This window comes from Oncorhynchus tshawytscha, linkage group LG16, assembly GCF_018296145.1.
Source record: "Oncorhynchus tshawytscha isolate Ot180627B linkage group LG16, Otsh_v2.0, whole genome shotgun sequence".
NCBI classification, from domain to species: Eukaryota; Metazoa; Chordata; class Actinopteri; order Salmoniformes; family Salmonidae; genus Oncorhynchus; species Oncorhynchus tshawytscha.
Window position 1 is genome coordinate 88,388,144 of NC_056444.1, and position 24,411 is coordinate 88,412,554.

Consider the following 24,411-nt stretch of genomic DNA (forward strand, 5'->3'; position numbering starts at 1 on the left):
AAGTATTATTTATTTCCGGTACTGGAACCCAGAAATGATGGGCCTAATCATAGAATTCCATATAGAACCCATATTAATTCAATAGGATCTCTGTGGGCCTATTCATAATGTCATTTAACTTTGAAAATGTATTACATTTTTAATTGTGGCATAATCAACCAGTCATGATTTTTTTATTTTTTATATATTTTTATCAATCACTTCAAAAGGGCTCCTTTACTCAACTTGGTCTCAGATCATTTCGTATTATTCTGCACGTACATCCGAGACACTCCATTTAGTATGATATGTTACGTTTCGTATGGTATGTATTAGTTTGTGGATGGCCTAGAGCAGTGTTTGTTAATCCTAGTCCTGGGGACCCAAAGGCTGTGCATGTTTTGTGTTTGCCTAATTCAAATGATCAACTCATCATCAAGCTTTGATGATTTGAATCCGGTTTAGCACTAAGGCAACAACTAAAACGTGCACCGCTTTGTGTCCCCGGGATCAGGATTAAGAAACACTGTCCCAGATCCATTTCATAAGATGTGTTACAAATTCCAACCTTACGTTACAAAAATTATCTAGGTGGCTAACATTAGATAGCTCACTTAGGGTTAAGTTAAAGGGTTAGTGGAAGGATTAGCTAACATGCAAAGTAGCTAAAGTTGTCCATGATTCGATGTTGATGTGGGCGTATAACGTGAACATCTAGCAACCTTTGGGCTGCTAGACGTTTTAACGACCCCCCCATTTAGCCAGCCACCATACTTTCATTTTTGCCTTAATAAGTAACCAAACCAAACTTAACGTATCATACTAAGTGGAGTGTCTCGGATTTACATTTTTTAAAATGTAATTTAACCTTTCATTTAACTATGCAAGTCAGTTAAGAACAAATTCTTATTTACGGAGGACCGGGGAACAGTGGGTTATTACTGCCTTGTTCAGGGGAACCGTGGGGTTATTACTGCCTTGTTCAGGGGAACCGTGGGGTTATTACTGCCTTGTTCAGGGGAACCGTGGGGTTATTACTGCCTTGTTCAGGGGAACAGTGGGGTTATTACTGCCTTGTTCAGGGGAACAGTGGGGTTATTACTGCCTTGTTCAGGGGAACAGTGGGGTTATTACTGCCTTGTTCAGGGGAACAGTGGGGTTATTACTGCCTTGTTCAGGGGAACAGTGGGGTTATTACTGCCTTGTTCAGGGAACAGTGGGGTTATTACTGCCTTGTTCAGGGGAACAGTGGGGTTATTACTGCCTTGTTCAGGGAACGGTGGGGTTATTACTGCCTTGTTCAGGGGAACAGTGGGTTATTACTGCCTTGTTCAGGGAAGGGTGGGGTTATTACTGCCTTGTTCAGGGAAGGGTGGGGTTATTACTGCCTTGTTCAGGGAAGGGTGGGGTTATTACTGCCTTGTTCAGGGGAACGGTGGGGTTATTACTGCCTTGTTCAGGGGAACGGTGGGGTTATTACTGCCTTGTTCAGGGAACGGTGGGGTTATTACTGCCTTGTTCAGGGGAACAGTGGGGTTATTACTGCCTTGTTCAGGGGAACAGTGGGGTTATTACTGCCTTGTTCAGGGGAACAGTGGGGTTATTACTGCCTTGTTCAGGGGAACAGTGGGGTTATTACTGCCTTGTTCAGGGGAACAGTGGGGTTATTACTGCCTTGTTCAGGGGAACAGTGGGGTTATTACTGCCTTGTTCAGGGGAACAGTGGGGTTATTACTGCCTTGTTCAGGGGAACAGTGGGGTTATTACTGCCTTGTTCAGGGGAACAGTGGGGTTATTACTGCCTTGTTCAGGGGAACAGTGGGGTTATTACTGCCTTGTTCAGGGGAACAGTGGGGTTATTACTGCCTTGTTCAGGGGAACAGTGGGGTTATTACTGCCTTGTTCAGGGGAACAGTGGGGTTATTACTGCCTTGTTCAGGGGAATAGAACAACATATTTTTACCTTGTCAGCTCTGGGATCCAATCCAGAAAGCTTCTGGTTACTGGTCCAACGCTCTAACCACTAGGCTACCTGCCGCCCCATTACATACAGAATAATATAATGCTTCGAGACCAGGTTGCAACATTAGGCTACCCACTCATGTTCATCCACTTGCAACACACAGTACCAGTCAAAAGTTTGGACACGCCTACTCATTCCAGATTTTTCTTTATTTTTTACTATTTTCTACATTGTAGAATAATAGTGATGACATCAAAACTATGAAATAACACATGGATTCATGTCGTAACCAAAAAAATTGAATTCATATTTGAGATTCTTCAAAGTAGCCACCCTTTGCCTTGATGACAGCTTTGCACACTCTTGGCATTCTCTCAACCAGCTTCATGAGGTATTCACCTGGAATGCATTTCAATTAACAGGTGTGCCTTGTTAAAAATACATTTGTGGAATTTCTTTCCTTACTTTCATCCCCATTCATAAATCAATCAGTCAATCATTGCATACCATGGTAGCATGAATATTGTTAAAGTGTGTGTGTGTGTGCGTGTGAAGGTATAGGCATGGACTCCTGTGTGGTGCCTCTGCGACATGGAGGCCTCTCATTGGTCCAAACTACAGACTTCTTCTACCCTCTGGTGGAGGACCCCTACATGATGGTGAGTTCTGACACCTGACCTTTAACCCCTGACCTCCATTGTAACCTCTCATCTCCTAACATGTCTTAGGGCATGATTTATGCTTTATGCCCCAACTTATATCTGTATGAGTGAATGACATTTAATTTTCTTGTCAAATCGCCAGTTGGTGACCCATCCTTTACGAGATTGTATGTCTCTCTCTCTCTCCTCCCCACATCTCTCCACCATCTCTCTCTCTCCTCCCCACATCTCTCCACCATCTCTCTCTCTCTCCTCCCCACATCTCTCCACCATCTCTCTCTCTCCTCCCCACATCTCTCCACCATCTCTCTCTCTCTCTCTCTCACATCTCTCCACCATCTCTCGCTCTCTCTCCTTCCCCACATCTCTCGCTCTCTCTCCTTCCCCACATCTCTCGCTCTCTCTCCTTCCCCACACCTCTCGCTCTCTCTCCTTCCCCACATCTCTCCACCATCTCTCGCTCTCTCTCCTTCCCCACATTGCTCTCTCTCTCGCCCCCCAGGGAAGGATAGCGTGTGCTAATGTCCTCAGTGATCTCTATGCTATGGGCATCACAGAGTGTGACAACATGCTGATGCTACTCAGTGTCAGCCAGAAGATGTCAGAGCAGGTAGGTATTGTTGTGTAATATGAGGTTGTTGCCAGCCTAATGCACATTCAAATGTTATAAATCAACTCTGCAGAGCTCTCCCTGTTTTCTGCCGTGCCCTGATTGTATTACTGCTGATGATATCTGGAAATGTGCATGTACACCCTGGCCCATCTACAATTGCTAACCCCAATTCTGACTTATTCTCTATCTGTTTAACTGATTTCTGCTGTCGTAAAAGCCTGGGTATTCTGCACGTTAACACTAGAAGTGTATTACCTAAATGGTGACCCGTTTAAGGAAACTAAGCGTATGTCGCGGGTTTAAGAGCCGTTTGAACGTAAACTTTTTAAAAAATCAAATCAAAATGCGTTTGTTGTCTCAGCCACTGCCGGTAACCAAGGGAGTACCCCAAGGCTCGATCCTAGCCCCACTGCCTGTCACCAAGTGAGTACCCCAATGCTCGATCCTAGCCCCACTGCCTGTCACCAAGGGAGTACCCCAAGGCTCGATCCTAGGCCCACTGCCTGTCACCAAGGGAGTACCCCAAGGCTCGATCCTAGCCCCACTGCCTGTCACCAAGGGAGTACCCCAAGGCTCGATCCTAGGCCCACTGCCTGTCACCGAGGGAGTACCCCAAGGCTCGATCCTAGCCCCACTGCCTGTCACCAAGGGAGTACCCCAAGGCTCGATCCTAGCCCCACTGCCTGTCACCGAGGGAGTACCCCAAGGCTAGATCCTAGCCCCACGCTCTTCTCAATTTACATCAACAACATAGCTCAGGCAGTAGGAAGCTCTCTCATCCATTTATATGCAGATCTAGATCTAGATTTATATGCAGTCTTATACTCAGCTGGCCCCTCCCCAGATTTTGTGTTAAATGCTCTACAACAAAGCTTTCTTAGTGTCCAACAAGCTTTCTCTTCCCTTAATCCCTTAACCTTGTTCTGAACACCTCCAAAACAAAGGTAATTTGGTTTGGTAAGAAGAATGCCCCTCTCCCCACAGGTGTGATTACTACCTCTGAAGGTTTAGAGCTTGAGGTAGTCACCTCATACAAGTATTTGGGAGTATGGCTAGACGGTACACTGTCCTTCTCTCAGCACATATCAAAGCTGCAGGCTAAAGTTAAATTTAGACTTGGTTTTCTCAATCCGTCTTTCACCCCAGCTGCCAAACTAACCCTGATTCAGATGACCATCCTACCCATGCTAGATTCCGGAAACGTAATTTATAGATCGGCAGGTAAGGGTGCTCTCGAGTGGCTAGATGTTCTTTACCATTCTGCCCTCAGATTTGCCACCAATGCTCCTTATAGGACACATCACTGCACTCTATACTCCTCTGTAAACTGATCCTCTCTTTATACCTGTTAAAAGGCCCACTGGTTGATGCTTTTTTATAAAACCCTCTTAGGCCTCACTCCCCCACATCTGAGATATCTACTGCAGCCCTCATCCTTCACATACAACACCCATTCTGACAGTCCCTTTCTGTTAAAGGTCCCTAAAGCACACACATCCCTGGGTCGCTCGTCTTTTCAGTTCGCTGCAGCTAGCGACTGGAACGAGCTGTAACAAACACTCAAACTGGACAGTTTTATCTCAATCTCTTCATTCAAAGACTCAATCATGGACACTTACTGACAGTTGCAGCTGCTTTGTGTGATGTAATGTTAGGGTTGCACATTTTGGTAAATATACAGAGGTGGGAATGAACTTTAATTAAATGAGTTGAATCATCACATGGGATGATTTCACTGTACAACAAAAGGAAATGATCCCCAATGGTCCATCACATCTCCCAAAAACGTTTTCAACATCTGTAAAATGATAATCTATAAACTAAAGCTTTGGTTGTCTTCCTCTCAGGCTTCCAGGACCTCCTCAATGTCCACCTCTTGAACATCACTCTGAGGCTTCATCTTCACTGTCACTTTCCAACCTTGTTGAGGATAACTCGTTGTCAGGCTCAAAAAGCCTCAAATTTGCCCGGATGGCCACCAATTTTTCAACCCTTATATTGGTCAGCCTGTTGCGTGCTTTGGTGTGTGTGTGTGTGTGTTCCCAAACAAGGACCAGTTGCGCTCTGAGGCAGCTGATGATGGTGGGATTTGGAGGAGGAGGATGATGGAGGCAACAGGGAAAAGAGCCTCACATCCACAAAGTCCCTTCCACCAGGTGGCTGATGAGATGGTGTAAAAAAATAAATAAAGTGTGTGACCCTTTTGGAAATGCCTGGATTTCTGCATAAATTGGTCATCAAATTTGATCTGATCTTCATCTAAGTCACAACAATAGACAGTCTGCTTAAACTAATAACACACAAACAATTATAGGTTTTCAACAGTCAGGAGGAATTTTGGACCATTCCTCTTTACAAAACTGTTTCAGTTCAGCAATATTCTTGGGATGTCTGGTGTGAACCGTTCTCTTGAGGTCATCCCACAGTATCTCAATCGGGTTGTTGTCAGGACACTGCATCTCAATCGGGTTGAGGTCAGGAGACTGCATCTCAATCGGGTTGAGGTCAGGACACTGCATCTCAATCGGGTTGAGGTCAGGACACTGACTGTGCCACTCCATAAGGCGTATTTTCTTCTGTTGAAGCCATTCTGTTGTTGATTTACCTCTGTGTTTTGGGTCGTTGTCCTGTTGCATCACCCAACTTCTGTTGTGCTTCAGTTGGCGGACAGATAGCCTTACATTCTCCTGCAAAATTTCTTGATAAACTTGTGAATTCATTCGTCCGTCGACGATAGCAAGCTGTCTGATGCTCCCTCCACCATACTTTACAGTTGGGATGAGGTTTTGATGTTGGTGTGCTGAGCCTTTTTTTCTCCACACATAGTGTTGTGTGTTCCTTCCAAACAACTCAACTACAGTTTCATCTGTCCACAGAATATTTTTCCCAGTAGCGATGTGGAACATCCAGGTGCTCTTTTGCAAACTTCAGACGTGCAGCAATGTTTTTTTTGGACAGCAGTGGCTTCTTCCGTGGTGTCCTCCCATGAACACCATTCTTGTTGAGTGTTTTACGTATCGTAGACTCGTCAACATAGATGTTAGCATGTTCCAGAGATTTCTGTAAGTCTTTAGCTGACACTCTAGGATTCTTCTTAAACTCATAGAGCATTCTGCACTGTGCTCTTGCAGTCATCTTTTCAGGACAGCCACTCCTAGGGAGAGTAGCAACAGTGCTGATCTTTCTGATCTTTCTTTATAGACAATTTGTCTTACCGTGGACCAATGAACGTCAAGGCTTTTAGAGACACTTTTGTAACCCTTTCCAGCTTTATGCAAGTCAACCATTCTTAATCTTATGTCTTCTGAGATCTTTTGTTTGAGGTGTGGTTCACATCAGGCAATGCTTCTTGCGAATAGCACTCAAATTTTGTGATTTTTTTTTTTATAGGGCAAGGCAGCTCTAACCAACATCTCCAATCTCATCTCATTGATTGGACTCCAATTAGCTTTTGGTGAAGTCATTAGCCTAGTGGGTTCACATACTTTTCCCAACCTACACTGTGAATGTTTTTAATGATGTATTCAATATAGACAAGAAAAATACAATTTGTGTGTGTGTTTTATTGGTTTAAGCACAGTGTGTTTGTCTGTTGTTGTGACTTAGATGAAGATCAGATCAAATGTTATGACCAATTCATGCAGAAATCCAGGTAATTCCAAAGGGTTCACATACTTTTTCTTGCCACTCTGTGTTTTGCATGACTGCCATATTGCGTCTCCATCCCAAAGCCCTTGGATGTGTACTTCGCCAGACTGCAAAGAAACCTTGCCCTCATCCAGGCCAAGGTGGCGAGACACGATAGTGATGACACCATAGGCCTTGTTGATCTCTGCACCAGACAGGATGCTCTTGCCAGCATACTTGGGGTCCAACATGTACGCTGCGGTGTGTATGGGCTTCAGGCAGAAGTCTTCACGCTTTTTGATGTATTTCCGAACTGCAGTTTCCTCTGCTTGGAGCAACAGTGAAGTGGGCAGGGTGTATTTCTCCTTAAACCTGCAAGCAGAGTCTGAACATCAGACAGGATGGCATTGTCTCCCTCAATCCGTGCAATGGTTACTGCTATAGGTTTCAGGAGTTTCAGGCTGCTTACCACTCTCTCCCAAAATACATCATCCAGGAGGATCCTCTTGACGGGGCTGTCCATATCGGCAGACTGTGGTATGGCCATTTCTTGGAGAGACTCCTGCACCTCCAGGAGACTGTCAAACATGATGGCATCATCACCCCAACGGGTGTTGCTGGGCAGCTTCACTGTGGTGCTCTTATTCTTCTCACTTTGCTTGGTGAGGTAGATTGCTGCTATAACTTGATGACCCTTCACCTACCTAGCCATTTCCTTGGCTCTCTTGTAGAGTGTATCCATTGTTTTCAGTGCCATGATGTCCTTGAGGAGCAGATTCAATGCATGAGCAGCACAGCCAATGGATGTGATGTGAGGGTAGGACTCCTCCCACTTTAGACCAAGCAGCCTTCATGTTTGCAGCATTGTCTGTCACCAGTGCAACTACCTTCTGTGGTCCAAGGTCATTGACTGCCTTCAGCTCATCTGCAATGTAGAGACCAGTGTGTCTGTTGTCCCTTGCCTGTGCTCTTGTAGAATACAAGTTGAGGGGTGGAGATGATGTAGTTAATTATTCCTTGCCCATGAACATTCGACCGCCCATCAGAGATGATTGCAATACAATCTGCTTTCTCTATGATTTGCTTGACCTTCACTTCAACTCTGTTGAACTCTGCATCCAGCAAATGAGTAGAAAAGCATGTCTGGTTGGAGAGGTGTATGCTGGGCAAAGAACATTCAGAAATCTCTTCCTATACACATTGCCTGTGAGCATCAGAGGTGAACCAGTTGCATACACAACTCGAGCAAGACATTCATCAGCATTTCTCTGACTACATTCCTCAATTGAGTTAAAACAAACTTCTGATTCTAGGAGGACCATGAGCTGTTGCTATCGATAAGGTATCTGAGTCATCATTTTCACTTCAAATAGAAGTAGAGGGACTTTTGTCAGAGGTTGCTTGTTGTTAGCGCTGAGGGAACTTTATGCACTTGGCCAGATGATTCTGCATCTTTGTTGCCTTCTTCACATATGATTTGGCGCAGTATTTGCAAATGTACACAGCTTTTCCTTCTACATTGGCTGCAGTGAAATGTCTCCACACATCAGATAGTGCCCGTGGCATTTTCCTGTAAAGATTAGAAAAAATTAGTTTAAAAAACAACATACAATTCCATGTACAGATAGTTAAGCAGTTAGAACTCCTTTGTGTGAATGTTTTAAAATGAAACGTATGGAAACAGGTGAAATAACACTCCTCAGTTAGCAGGCTCAAGCCAGCTAAAACCCACATGGTAGCAGAAACTAACTAGAAGAAATTGTTAACGAGTTAGAAAATTATTTAAACACACTTTGCTGTAGGCTACTATTTACTAGTTTAAAAAATATAATGTATGTCATATAAAATATCTTCACCCTACCCAGTATTGTTATCAAAACTTACCAGAAAGCATGGCTCAGACAGTGCAGTGGTTTCAATAGCATCTCATTAGTGTGCAAGATCTTGAGAATTGTATTTTTAATTATTTAACCTTACCTGGGCAAGTCAGTTAAGAACAAATTCTTATTACCATGACGGCCTAGGAATAGTGGGTTAACTGCCTTGTTCAGGGGCAGAACGACAGATTTTTACTTTCTCAGTTCGGGGATTCGATCCAGCAACCTTTCGGTTACTAGGCCAACACTCTAACCACTAGGCTACCTGCCGCCTCTGCACTCTAACCACTAGGCTACCTGCCGCCTCTGCACTCTAACCACTAGGCTACCTGCCACCTCTGCACTCTAACCACTAGGCTACCTGCCGCCCCTACACTATAACCACTAGGCTACCTGCCTCCCCTACGCTCTAACCACTAGGCTACCTGCCTCCCCTACGCTCTAACCACTAGGTTACCTGCCTCCCCTACGCTCTAACCACTAGGTTACCTGCCGCCCCTACACTCTAACCACTAGACTACCTGCCACCTCTACACTCTAACCACTAGGCTACCTGCCGCCCCTACACTCTAACCACTAGGCTACCTGCCTCCTCTACACTCTAACCACTAGGCTACCTGCCGCCCCTACACTCTAACCACTAGGCTACCTGCCGCCCCAGAATCAGCTGTACATGTGATGGAAGAATGCACTGTGCATGCAGGGTTGCAATTGCAATATGCCACAATGTAGATTTGCCTTATGTGTATCCCACAAAAAAAGTTCACTGTTATAAGTTTATACATTTTTTAAAATGAATTTAAGCAAAGTTCCCCAAATTAACTTCCCATGGAAATTTACCGTAAACTTTCCGACCCCTTGCAGCCCTATTTGTTGTCTCCACCTTCTTGCCCCCCTGTGTGTCGTTGTCTCCACCTCCTTGCCCCCCTGTGTGTGTCGTTGTCTCCACCTCCTTGCCCCCCTTCTTGCCCCCTGTGTGTCGTTGTCTCCACCTCCTTGCCCCCTGTGTGTCGTTGTCTCCACCTCCTTGCCCCCTGTGTGTCGTTGTCTCCACCTTCTTGCCCCCCTGTGTGTCGTTGTCTGTGTCCAATAATGTGTGTACCATGTTTTGTGCTGCTACAGTGTGAGCACACACACTCCAGACTTCGGCGTTGCTTGTCCTAATATTTATGTATTTCTTAATTCCGTTCTTTGCATTTAGATGTGTGTATTGTTGTGAATTGTTAAATATTACTGCACTGTTGGAGCTGGGAACACAAGCATTTAGTTAGATATTACTGTTGGAGCTGGGAACACAAGCATTTAGTTAGATACTACTGTTGGAGCTGGGAACACAAGCATTTAGTTAGATACTACTGTTGGAGCTGGGAACACAAGCATTTAGTTAGATATTACTGTTGGAGCTGGGAACACAAGCATTTAGTTAGATACTACTGTTGGAGCTAGGAACACAAGCATTTAGTTAGATACTACTGTTGGAGCTAGGAACACAAGCATTTAGTTAGATACTACTGCACTGTTGGAGCTAGGAACACAAGCATTTAGTTAGATACTACTGTTGGAGCTGGGAACACAAGCATTTAGTTGGATATTACTGTTGGAGCTAGGAACACAAGCATTTAGTTAGATACTACTGTTGGAGCTGGGAACACAAGCATTTAGTTAGATACTACTGTTGGAGCTGGGAACACAAGCATTTAGTTAGATATTACTGCACTGCTAGGAACACAAGCATTTAGTTAGATATTACTGTACTGTTGGAGCTAGGAACACAAGCATTTAGTTAGATACTACTGTACTGTTGGAGCTGGGAACACAAGCATTTAGTTAGATACTACTGTACTGTTGGAGCTAGGAACACAAGCATTTAGTTAGATATTACTGTACTGTTGGACCTGGGAACACAAGCATTTAGTTAGATACTACTGTACTGTTGGAGCTAGGAACACAAGCATTTAGTTAGATATTACTGCAGTGCTAGGAACACAAGCATTTAGTTAGATATTACTGCACTGCTAGGAACACAAGCATTTAGTTAGATATTACTGCACTGTTGGAGCTAGGAACACAAGCATTTAGTTAGATACTACTGCACTGTTGGAGCTAGGAACACAAGCATTTAGTTAGATACTACTGCACTGTTGGAGCTAGGAACACAAGCATTTAGTTAGATACTACTGCACTGTTGGAGCTAGGAACACAAGCATTTAGTTAGATACTACTGCACTGTTGGAGCTAGGAACACAAGCATTTAGTTAGATACTACTGCACTGTTGGAGCTAGGAACACAAGCATTTAGTTAGATACTACTGCACTGTTGGAGCTAGGAACACAAGCATTTAGTTAGATACTACTGCACTGTTGGAGCTAGGAACACAAGCATTTAGTTAGATACTATTGCACTGTTGGAGCTAGGAACACAAGCATTTAGTTAGATACTACTGCACTGCTAGGAACACAAGCATTTAGTTAGATACTACTGCACTGTTGGAGCTAGGAACACAAGCATTTAGTTAGATACTACTGCACTGTTGGAGCTAGGAACACAAGCATTTAGTTAGATACTACTGCACTGTTGGAGCTAGGAACACAAGCATTTAGTTAGATACTACTGCACTGTTGGAGCTAGGAACACAAGCATTTAGTTAGATACTTCTGCACTGTTGGAGCTAGGAACACAAGCATTTAGTTAGATACTATTGCACTGTTGGAGCTAGGAACACAAGCATTTAGTTAGATACTACTGCACTGTTGGAGCTAGGAACACAAGCATTTAGTTAGATACTACTGCACTGTTGGAGCTGGGAACACAAGCATTTAGTTAGATACTACTGCACTGTTGGAGCTAGGAACACAAGCATTTAGTTAGATACTACTGCACTGTTGGAGCTGGGAACACAAGCATTTAGTTAGATACTACTGCACTGTTGGAGCTGGGAACACAAGCATTTAGTTAGATACTACTGCACTGTTGGAGCTGGGAACACAAGCATTTAGTTAGATACTACTGCACTGTTGGAGCTGGGAACACAAGCATTTCACTACACCCACAATAACATCTGTTAAATATGTGTATGTGACCAATAAATGGATTTGTTGTTAACCTGATGCTGTGTGTAGCAGGGTGTCTGAAGGGGATTCAGAACAGTTGCCTGTTAATTCATAAACCCACTAATCTACAAATATCAGACTTTAGACTGACTTCCATGTGACGCAACCTCTCTGCGTGTGTGGTGCGTGTGGTGTGTGTGGTGTGTGTGGTGTGTGTGTGTGTTTGTTCCTGAAGTTGTGCCTAGTCAGTGTAACTTGCAGAACTGGGAGCTAGTTGGTCGTGATGAAATGATAACCGCGTGTGTGTGTGCAGGATCGTGAGCGTGTGATGCCTCTGATGATCCGTGGTTTCCGTGACGCGGCGGAGGAGGGCGGGACTTCGGTGACAGGCGGCCAGACGGTGGTCAACCCCTGGATCATCATAGGGGGTGTGGCCTCGGTCGTCTGCCAACCCAACGAGTTCATCATGTAAGAGAGGGAGTATTCTGTTCAGACTGGGGTCAGGGTGTTATCAGGGTGTTCTGTTCAGACTGGGGTCAGGGTGTTATCAGGGTGTTCTGTTCAGACTGGGGTCAGGGTGTTATCAGGGTGTTCTGTTCAGACTGGGGTCAGGGTGTTATCAGGGTGTTCTGTTCAGACTGGGGTCAGGGTGTTATCAGGGTGTTCTGTTCAGACTGGGGTCAGGGTGTTATCAGGGTGTTCTGTTCAGACTGGGGTCAGGGTGTTCTGTTCAGACTGGGGTCAGGGTGTTATCAGGGTGTTCTGTTCAGACTGGGGTCAGGGTGTTATCAGGGTGTTCTGTTCAGACTGGGGTCAGGGTGTTATCAGGGTGTTCTGTTCAGACTGGCGTCAGGGTGTTCTGTTCAGACTGGGGTCAGGGTGTTATCAGGGTGTTCTGTTCAGACTGGGGTCAGGGTGTTATCAGGGTGTTCTGTTCAGACTGGGGTCAGGGTGTTATCAGACTGGGGTCAGGGTGTTATCAGGGTGTTCTGTTCAGACTGGGGTCAGGGTGTTATCAGGGTGTTCTGTTCAGACTGGGGTCAGGGTGTTATCAGGGTGTTATCAGGGTGTTCTGTTCAGACTGGGGTCAGGGTGTTCCGTTCAGACTGGGGTCAGGGTGTTCTGTTCAGACTGGGGTCAGGGTGTTATCAGGGTGTTCTGTTCAGACTGGGGTCAGGGTGTTATCAGGGTGTTCTGTTCAGACTGGGGTCAGGGTGTTATCAGGGTGTTCTGTTCAGACTGGGGTCAGGGTGTTATCAGACTGGGGTCAGGGTGTTATCAGGGTGTTCTGTTCAGACTGGGGTCAGGGTGTTCCGTTCAGACTGGGGTCAGGGTGTTCCGTTCAGACTGGGGTCAGGGTGTTATCAGGGTGTTCTGTTCAGACTGGGGTCAGGGTGTTCCGTTCAGACTGGGGTCAGGGTGTTCCGTTCAGACTGGGGTCAGGGTGTTCCGTTCAGACTGGGGTCAGGGTGTTCTGTTATCAGACTGGGGTCAGGGTGTTATCAGACTGGGGTCAGGGTGTTATCAGGGTGTTCTGTTCAGACTGGGGTCAGGGTGTTATCAGGGTGTTATCAGACTGGGGTCAGGGTGTTATCAGGGTGTTCTGTTCAGACTGGGGTCAGGGTGTTATCAGGGTGTTCTGTTCAGACTGGGATCAGGGTGTTATCAGGGTGTTCTGTTCAGACTGGGGTCAGGGTGTTATCAGTTCTTGTTGGTAACCTTGATGTTAGAGAGTCGGGCCAAACAGGATCAATTCTAATGGAGAGTGTCCTTGTCAATACTGTGTCTTACTGTGTGTGTAGGCCAGACAGTGCAGTACCGGGGGACGTGTTGGTGCTGACCAAGCCTCTAGGAACCCAGGTAGCTGTCAACGCTCACCAGTGGCTGGACCAGGTACTATACCATAATACTGTCTATCTGGTGGCTGGACCAGGTACTATACCATAATACTGTCTATCTGGTGGCTGGACCAGGTACTATACCATAATACTGTCTATCTGGTGGCTGGACCAGGTAGGTGATATTCTAGCTTCCTGGTCTGTCTTCACTTTCTCTCTGGGGAAGTCATTGAAATAGGTAAATAATCTCTCCTCTTTCGATCCCTACTTCTCTCCCTCTCTCGTGTGTGTGTGTGTGTGTGTATGTGTGCGCGCAGCCAGAAAGGTGGAATAAGATCAAGCTAGTGGTCTCTAAGGAGGAAGTGGAGCAGGCCTACCAGGAAGCCATGTTCTCCATGGCAACACTCAACCGCACAGGTAACACACACACTAATATAACAGGTTGCCTAGCGATTAAGCGCTTTGGGCCAGTAACTGGAAGGCCGTTGATTCGAATCCCCAAGCCATCAATTAAGGCAACCCCGCACACACCTCTCTGATTCAGAGGGGTTAAATGTGGAAGACACGCCTCTCTGATTGAGAGGGGTTGGGTTAAATGTGGAAGACACGCCTCTCTGATTGAGAGGGGTTGGGTTAAATGTGGAAGACACGCCTCTCTGATTGAGAGGGGTTGGGTTAAATGTGGAAGACACGCCTCTCTGATTCAGAGGGGTTGGGTTAAATGTGGAAGGCACGCCTCTCTGATTCAGAGGGGTTGGGTTAAATGTGGAAGACACGCCTCTCTGATTCAGAGGGGTTGGGTTAAATGTGGAAGACACGCCTCTCTGATTCAGAGGGGTTGGGTTAAATGTGGAAGACACGCCTCTCTGATTCAGAGGGGTTGGGTTAAATGTGGAAGACACGCCTCTCTGATTCAGAGGGGTTGGGTTAAATGTGGAAGACACGCCTCTCTGATTCAGAGGGGTTGGGTTAAATGTGGAAGACACGCCTCTCTGATTCAGAGGGGTTGGGTTAAATGTGGAAGACACGCCTCTCTGATTCAGAGGGGTTGGGTTAAATGTGGAAGACACATTTCAGTTGATTGCATTCAGTTAAAAAACTGACGAGGCACCCCACCCCCCTCCACACACACATTAACATAACACACACAACAACCTAGTCTGTAACAACCCACTGTGTGTTTGTGTGCGATCACAGCGGCAGGCCTCATGCACAGGTTCCAGGCCCACGCTGCAACAGACGTGACTGGGTTTGGGTTGCTAGGGCACGCCCGTAACCTAGCGACGATGCAACGTGCTGAGGTAGCCTTCGTCATCCACAACCTCCCCATCATTGCCAAGATGGCCGCCATCAGCAAGGCCTATGGAAACATCTTCAACCTGCTGGGGGGGACGTCCTCGGAGACATCTGGTAGGACACTAGAGCTTGGCCAAAATATCATCTACCAATATTTATTTTGTGTTTTTGAGTAATCAAAGTACTTCATTTGCTTAATGAGTGAACCCAGGGTGTCAACACATACATTCAAAGTGATTTCATTGGGTCTTTCTCCATTCTGATGGTTTCAGTGTTTTTATTCATCTATTTACCCTGTTTTCGCCCCAATGTCCTGGTATCCAATTGGTAGTTACAGTCTTGTCTCATCGCTGCAACTCCCGTATGGACTCGAGAGGCGAAGGTCGAGAGCCGTGCATCCTCCGAAACCCAACCAAGCCGCACTGCTTCTTGACACAATGCCTGCTTAACCCGGAAGCCAGCCGCACCAATGTGTCGGAGGAAACACTGTGCACCTGGCAACCGCGTCAGCGTGGACTGCGCCCAGGCCCACCACAGGAGTCGCTAGTGCGTGATGGGACAAGGACATACCTGCCTGCCAAACCCTCCCCCTAACGCGGACGACGCTGGGCTAATTGTGCACCGCCCCATAGGTCTCCCGGTCGCGGCCGGCTGAGACAGAGCCTGGACTCGAACCCAGAATCTGTAGTGGCACAGTTAGCACTGCGATGCACTTGGGAGGCCTGTTTTATACTGTTTGATTAAACTTCAACCAAAGGTTTCTAATTTGAGATTTCTACACTGCTGCTTAAGGGCTGCACAGTGTGGCCAAAAGTATCTAGGCCTTAATTTTGACCAAATATTGCAATTAGATCAAAACACAAGTGAATTGTTGGAATCATGGAAATAGAATGATTATTCTGTAGTTAGAATGTAATACTGGGCACTTTTTGACACGACAGCGAATTAAAAAGCCAGGGAGGCGTTCATAGAAATAGGAATTAGAATACTAGTAGGGTCTCTATGGAGGCACTATTGTGACGGGGTAGGAACCAAAGTGTTGGTCAGTGTATAGGGACCCTATACATTTGACTTGTCATGCTTATGTATATAGGTTAATTTGCATAACTTTGTGGAATTAAATTGGTGCGTATTTTCGTTAGTGGTTATGTAGCCCATCTTATTCAGCACACAACATACAGATCCTATATTTGAGTGGAAAATCTGTCAAAGTGCAAGAGCTGTTGCTACAACTCTTCAAATGGCTCTTTCTTTGCTATTGGAACTAAACGTGCTTTAATCAACGAGCCCAATCAATGCTCAACAATTCTAACTGCAATCGTGTGTTCCACGATTTAAAAAAAGAAGCTATTTTTATTTCTCAGCTGGTAATTGAAGCACGCTTCCCATTCTCCCTTCAAGGCTTGAGCATGTCACACATTTGAAATATGCAGTATGCATTTTGAAAACGTATACGTTTTTTAAAATTTTTATTTCATATTATGAGGCATGTCTTACCTTGCTTCAAAGTAGTCAAAATGATTTTGTAAAGACTTTCATATGCTGTTCTGTTGGTTTTCAAATCAACTTTCTTTCATTGTCCAGTAGCCCAAACAGTCCTAGTCATATCAGCATCCCATGCTAGTTGATGATCATCCTAGTCATATTAGCATCCCATGCTAGTTGATGATAATCCTGGTCATATTAGCATCCCATGCTAGTTGATGATAATCCTGGTCATATCAGCATCCCATGCTAGTTGATGATAATCCTGGTCATATCAGCATCCCATGCTAGTTGATGATAATCCTAGTCATATTAGCATCCCATGCTAGTTGATGATCATCCTAGTCATATTAGCATCCCATGCTAGTTGATGATCAAATCAAATCAAAATCAAATCAAATTTTATTTGTCACATACACATGGTTAGCAGATGTTAATGCGAGTGTAGCGAAATGCTTGTGCTTCTAGTTCCGACAATGCAGTAATAACGAGCAAGTAATCTAACTAACAATTCCAAAAAAAACTACTGTCATACACAGTGTAAGGGGATAAAGAATATGTACATAAGGATATATGAATGAGTGATGGTACAGAGCAGCATAGGCAAGATACAGTAGATGATATCGAGTACAGTATATACATATGAGATAAGTATGTAAACCAAGTGGCATAGTTAAAGTGGCTAGTGATACATGTATTACATAAGGATGCAGTCGATGATATAGAGTACAGTATCAACGTATGCATATGAGATGAACAATGTAGGGTAAGTAACATTATATAAGGTAGCATTGTTTAAAGTGGCTAGTGATATATTTACATCATTTCCCATCAATTCCCATGATTAAAGTGGCTGGAGTAGAGTCAGTGTCATTGACAGTGTGTTGGCAGTAGCCACTCAATGTTAGTGGTGGCTGTTTAACAGTCTGATGGCCTTGAGATAGAAGCTGTTTTTCAGTCTCTCGGTCCCAGCTTTGATGCACCTGTACTGACCTCGCCTTCTGGATGGCAGCGGGGTGAACAGGCAGTGGCTCGGGTGGTTGATGTCCTTGATGATCTTTATGGCCTTCCTGTAGCATCGGGTGGTGTAGGTGTCCTGGAGGGCAGGTAGTTTGCCCCCGGTGATGCGTTGTGCAGACCTCACTACCCTCTGAGAGCCTTACGGTTGAGGGCGGTGCAGTTGCCATACCAGGCGGTGATACAGCCTGCCAGGATGCTCTCGATTGTGCATCTGTAGAAGTTTGTGAGTGCTTTTGGTGACAAGCCGAATTTCTTCAGCCTCCTGAGGTTGAAGAGGCGCTGCTGCGCCTTCCTCACGATGCTGTCTGTGTGAGTGGACCAATTCAGTTTGTCTGTGATGTGTATGCCGAGGAACTTAAAACTTGCTACCCTCTCCACTACTGTTCCATCGATGTGGATGGGGGTGTTCCCTCTGCTGTTTCCTGAAGTCCACAATCATCTCCTTAGTTTTGTTGACGTTGAGTGTGAGGTTATTTTCCTGACACCACACTCCGAGGGCCCTCACCTCCTCCCTGTAGGCCGTCTCGTCGTTGTTGGTAATCAAGCCTACCACTGTTGTGTCGTCCGCAAACTTGATGATTGAGTTGGAGGCGTGCATGGCCACGCAGTCGTGGGTGAACAGGGAGTACAGGAGAGGGCTCAGAACGCACCCTTGTGGGGCCCCAGTGTTGAGGATCAGCGGGGAGGAGATGTTGTTGCCTACCCTCACCACCTGGGGGCGGCCCGTCAGGAAGTCCAGTACCCAGTTACACAGGGCGGGGTCGAGACCCGGGGTCTCGAGCTTGATGACGAGCTTGGAGGGTACTATGGTGTTGAATGCCGAGCTGTAGTCGATGAACAGCATTCTCACATAGGTATTCCTCTTGTCCAGATGGGTTAGGGCAGTGTGCAGTGTGGTTGAGATTGCATCATCTGTGGACCTATTTGGGCGGTAAGCAAATTGGAGTGGGTCAAGGGTGTCAGGTAGGGTGGAGGTGATATGGTCCTTGACTAGTCTCTCAAAGCACTTCATGATGACGGATGTGAGTGCTACGGGCGGTAGTCGTTTAGCTCAGTTACCTTAGCTTTCTTGGGAACAGGAACAATGGTGGCCCTCTTGAAGCATGTGGGAACAGCAGACTGGTATAGGGATTGATTGAATATGTCCGTAAACACACCGGCCAGCTGGTCTGCGCATGCTCTGAGGGCGCGGCTGGGGATGCCGTCTGGGCCTGCAGCCTTGCGAGGGTTAACACGTTTAAATGTCTTACTCACTTCGGCTGCAGTGAAGGAGAGACCGCATGTTTCCGTTGCAGGCCGTGTCAGTGGCACTGTATTGTCCTCAAAGCGGGCAAAAAGTTATTTAGTCTGCCTGGGAGCAAGACATCCTGGTCCGTGACTGGGCTGGGTTTCTTCCTGTAGTCCGTGATTGACTGTAGACCCTGCCACATACCTCTTGTGTCTGAGCCGTTGAATTGAGATTCTACTTTGTCTCTGTACTGGCGCTTAGCTTGTTTGATAGCCTTGCGGAGGGAATAGCTGCACTGTTTGTATTCAGTCATGTTACCAGACACCTTGCCCTGATTAAAAGCAGTGGTTCGTGCCTTCAGTTTCACACGAATGCTGCCATCAATCCACGGTTTCTGGTTAGGGAATGTTTTAATCGTTGCTATGGGTTCGACATCTTCAACGCACGTTCTAATGAACTCGCACACCGTATCAGCGTATTCGTCAATGTTGTTGTCTGACGCAATACGAAACATCTCCCAGTCCACGTGATGGAAGCAGTCTTGGAGTGTGGAGTCAGCTTGGTCGGACCAGCGTTGGACAGACCTCAGCGTGGGAGCTTCTTGTTTTAGTTTCTGTCTGTAGGCAGGGATCAACAAAATGGAGTCGTGGTCAGCTTTTCCGAAAGGGGGGCGGGGCAGGGCCTTATATGCGTCGCGGAAGTTAGAGTAACAATGATCCAGGGTCTTTCCACCCCTGGTTGCGCAATCGATATGCTGATAAAATTTAGGGAGTCTTGTTTTCAGATTAGCCTTGTTAAAATCCCCAGCTACAATGAATGCAGCCTCTGGATAAATCGTTTCCAGTTTGCAGAGAGTTAAATAAAGTTCGTTCAGAGCCATCGATGTGTCTGCTTGGGGGGATATATACGGCTGTGATTATAATCGAAGAGAATTCTCTTGGTAGATAATGCGGTCTACATTTGATTGTGAGGAATTCTAAATCAGGTGAACAGAAGGATTTGAGTTCCTGTATGTTTCTTTCATCACACCATGTCACGTTGGCCATAAGACATACGCCCCCGCCCGTCTTCTTACCAGAAAGATGTTTGTTTCTGTCGGCGCGATGCGTGGAGAAACCCGCTGGCTGCACCGCTTCGGATTGCGTCTCTCCAGTTAGCCATGTTTCCGTGAAGGTTACAAAGAACGTTACAGTCTCTGATGTCCCTCTGGAATGCTACCCTTGCTCGGATTTCATCAACCTTGTTGTCAAGAGACTGGACATTGGCAAGAAGAATGCTAGGGAGTGGTGCACGATGTGCCCGTCTCCGGAGCCTGACCAGAAGACCGCTTCGTTTCCCTCTTTTTCTGAGTCGTTTTTTTTTTTTTTTTGGTCGCTGCATGTGATCCACTCGGTTACACTGGTTGTAAGGCAGAACACAGGATCCGCATCGCGAAAACATATTCTTGGTCGTACTGTTGGTGAGTTGACGCTGATCTTATATTCAGTAGTTCTTCTCGGCTGTATGTAAAGAAACCTAAGATGACCTGGGGTACTAGTGTAAGAAATAACACGTAAAAAAACAAAAAACTGCATAGTTTCCTAGGAACGCGAAGCGAGGCGGCCATCTCTGTCGGCGCCGGAAGTACCTAGTCATCCTAGTCATATTAGCATCCCATGCTAGTTGATGATCATCCTAGTCATATTAGCATCCCATGCTAGTTGTTGCATCTTTAGATCTCTACATTTCTAATTGATATTTTCCTATCTGTCACACCTGCATGTGCAGTGCACTTTTGGCAATGGAGTTTTCCCGTCAATTTCTTTATGAAACGAACATTCGCATGTAGCCTTGTGCTGCACTTCAAGTGAAATAATACTTCAACATTTGAAGCTTAATGTTATGGTATGTTGCATAGGTTCTCTTTGCTTTTTAAAGTTTGATGTTCGATTATGAGATGGGGTGAAAGTCCAAAGTTGTGCTATATTACACTGCTCAAAAAAATAAAGGGAACACTTAAACAGCACAATGCAACTCCAAGTCAATCACACTTCTGTGAAATCAAACTGTCCACTTAGGAAGCAACACTGATTGACAATACATTTCACATGCTGTTGTGCAAATGGAATAGACAACAGGTGGAAATTATTGGCCATTAGCAAGACACCCCCAATAAAGGAGTGGTTCTGCAGGTGGTGACCACAGACCACTTCTCAGTTCCTATGCTTCCTGGCTGATGTTTTGGTCACTTTTGAATGCTGGTGGTGCTCTCACTCCAGTTGTAGCATGAGACAGAGTCTACAACCCACACAAGTGGCTCAGGTAGTGCAGCTCATCCAGGATGGAACATCAATGCGAGCTGTGGCAAGAAGGTTTGCTGTGTCTGTCAGCGTAGTGTCCAGAGCATGGAGGCGCTACCAGGAGACAGGCCAGTACATCAGGAGATGTGGAGGAGGCCGTAGGAGGGCAACAACCCAGCAGCAGGACCGCTACCTCCGCCTTTGTGCAAGGAGGAGCACTGCCAGAGCCCTGCAAAATGACCTCCAGCAGGCCACAAATGTGCATGTGTCTGCTCAAACGGTCAGAAACAGACTCCATGAGGGTGGTATGAGGGCCTGACGTCCACAGGTGGGGGTTGTGCTTACAGGTGGGGGTTGTGCTTACAGCCCAACACCGTGCAGGACGTTTTTCATTTGCCAGAGAACACCAAGATTGGCAAATTCGCCACTGGCGCCCTGTGCTCTTCACAGATGAAAGCAGGTTCACACTGAGCACATGTGACAGTCTATATTAATAAAAATAAAACAACATACCTTATTTACATCAGTATTCAGACTCTCCTGTGAGACTTGAAATTGAGCTCAGGTGCATCCTGTTTCCATTGATCATCCTTGAGATGTTTCTACAAGTTGATTGGAGTCCACCTGTGGTAAATTCAATTGATTGGACATGATTTGGAAATGCACACACCTGTCTATATAAGGTCCCACAGTTGACAGTACTTCAGAGCAAAAACCAAGCCATGAGGTTGACGGGATTGTCTGTAGAGCTCCGAGACACAGATGTGGGGAAGGGTACCAAAACATTTCTGCAGCATTGAAGGTCCCCAAGAACACAGTGGCCTCCATCATTCTTAAATGGAATATGTTTGGAACCACAGAGACTCTTCCTAGAGCTGGACGCCCGGCCAAACTGCGCAATCAGGGGAGAAGGGCCTTGGTCAAGGAGGTGACCAAGGACCCAATGGTCACTCTGACAGAGATCTATAGTTCCTCTGTGGAGATGGGAAGAAGGACGACCAGTTCTGCAGCACTCCCCCAATCAGGCCTTGATGGTAGTGGCCAGACGGAAGCCACTCCTCAGTTAAAGGCACATGACAGCCCTCTTGGAGTTTGCCAAAAGGAACCTAAAGACTCTGACCATGAAAAACAAGATTCTCTGGTCTGATGAAACTAAGATTGACCTCTTTGGCCTGAATGCCAAGCGTCACGTCTGGAGGAAACCTGACACCATCGCTACGGTGAAGCATGGTGGTGGCAGCATCATGCTGTAGGGATGTTTTTCAGCTGCAGGGACTGGGAGACTAGTCAGGATCGAGGTAAAGATGAACGGAGCAAAGTACAGAGATCCTTGATGAAAATCTGCTCCAGACAAAGGGTCACCATCCAACAGGACAACCACCCTAAGGACAAGTCTCTGAATGTCCTTGAGTGGCCCAGCCAGAGCCTGGACTTGAACCTGATCTAACATCTCTGGAGAGACCTGAAAATAGCTGTGCAACGACGCTCCCCATCCAACCTGACAGAGCTTGAGAGGATCTGCAGAGAAGAATGGGAGAAACTCACCAAATACAAGTGTGCCAAGCTTGTAGCGTCATACCCAAGAAGACTGGAGGCTGTAATCGCTACCAAAGTTTCTTCAACAAAGTACTGAGTAAAGGGTCTAAATACTTATGTAAATGTATTATTTAATTTTTTATTTATTTTAATAAATGTGCAAAGATTGCTAATAAAACTCTTGCTTTGTCATTATGGGGTATTGTGTGTAAATTGACGAGGGGGGGGGGTACAATTTTTTTATACATTTTTGAATAAGACTGTAACGTAAAAAAAATGTGGAAAAGGTCAAGGAGACTTTTCAACGTAGTTGAGATCACATCTTCCTCTCTGACTAGCGGTTTCAACTCTCTATTTGCTGTTGAGGTTTGGTCCAACAGAATCGGCCAAATGGACACCAACACATTGAGACATTATTTTACTGTCTCAACTGCTCAGAGCAGACACTACTAAAACACAAGTATTAATGAACATTGATTCTGGAAAATGGATATTCAGTTTGTTGTGCCATTGGTGTATATTACCATTCAACTGTTACACCTTGTTAGCTAGCAAATAGGTCCAAGCTGGCTCAACTGTTATACCTTGTTAGCTAGCAAATAGGTCCAAGCTGGCTCAACTGTTATACCTTGTTAGCTAGCAAATAGGTCCAAGCTGGCTCAACTGTTATACCTTGTTAGCTAGCAAATAGGTCCAAGCTGGCTCAACAGCTCTACCTTGTTAGCTAGCAAATAGGTCCAAGCTGGCTCAACTGTTATACCTTGTTAGCTAGCAAATAGGTCCAAGCTGGCTCAACTGTTATACCTTGTTAGCTAGCAAATAGGTCCAAGCTGGCTCAACTGTTACACCTTGTTAGCTAGCAAATAGGTCCAAGCTGGCTCAACTGTTATACCTTGTTAGCTAGCAAATAGGTCCAAGCTGGCTCAACTGTTATACCTTGTTAGCTAGCAAATGGATCCAAGCTGGCTCAATTTGAAATATAAAGATTAGCTGGCTACTCACGAGCACGAGGGCTTGAGAGATTGTTGATGAGACCTGTGTTAATGTTCTATAGCCTAATTCCTGCTACAATAAGGTAGCATTTAGTGAATGTGCACTATGCATTAGGTTCTGGGGACATTTGTAACAAAAAAGGCCATTTTCATAGACTGAATTGAAAGCCAGATTAGTGATTATTGCAACAACAACAAAAAGCAGGTTCAGCCATTTTGAAAAAAATATTAGTGGGTCTGATGGTTGTGGAAAGCTTATTTAGCCTAGGTATAACTAAGTCCTGAATTCAATAGGTACAACTAAGTCCTGAATTCAATAGGTACAACTAAGTCCTGAATTCAATAGGTACAACTAAGTCCTGAATTCAATAGGTATAACTAAGTCCTGAATTCAATAGATTATTGCTGACTGTGTAAAATGCAGTGTTTTTAACCTTTAATTGTACAACGCTTATTTAGAGGTTAAATCTATATATATCTATATATATATTATTTAGAGGAAACATTTTATTTTTTAAATCTATATATACCCTGAATCGCACAAGTTTGAAAAATCAATGTGATTTTTAGGCCATATCGCCCAGCCCTATGTTGATTGTGACAAATCTAGCAGCATTGCAGTTCTTAAACCAGTGTTCCTGGCAACTACCAAAGGCAACTATATCTTTTGCCTTGCCTATTCACCCTCTGAATGGCACACAAACACAATCCATGTCTCAATGCTTAAAAAATACTTCTTTAGCCTGTCTCCTCCCCTGATTTTTAAATTGGATTTAACAAGTGACATTAAGGGATCATAGCTTTCACCTGGACTCACCTGGTCAGTCTATGTCATGGAAATAGTAGGTGTTCTTAATGTTTTGTACACTCAGTATACAGTCATGGCCAAAAGTATGACACAAATATACATTTTCACAGAGTCTGCTGCCTCAGTTTGTATGATGGCAATTTGCATATAGTCCATA

At 45.3% G+C, this 24,411-nt stretch overlaps 1 protein-coding gene across 1 annotated transcript in view; it reads left to right on the top strand.

Moving 5' to 3' along the window:
* Positions 1 to 24,411, top strand: part of LOC112238662 (selenide, water dikinase 3-like) — a 29,649-nt gene that overhangs the window by 794 nt on the left and 4,444 nt on the right. The window contains exons 2-7 of the mRNA XM_042299872.1: positions 2,498 to 2,601; positions 3,107 to 3,214; positions 12,086 to 12,240; positions 13,575 to 13,665; positions 13,928 to 14,027; positions 14,808 to 15,020. Coding sequence (XP_042155806.1) covers positions 2,506 to 2,601; positions 3,107 to 3,214; positions 12,086 to 12,240; positions 13,575 to 13,665; positions 13,928 to 14,027; positions 14,808 to 15,020 — 763 coding nt within the window. The 5' untranslated portion in view covers positions 2,498 to 2,505. The remainder of the gene's footprint in view (positions 1 to 2,497; positions 2,602 to 3,106; positions 3,215 to 12,085; positions 12,241 to 13,574; positions 13,666 to 13,927; positions 14,028 to 14,807; positions 15,021 to 24,411) is intronic.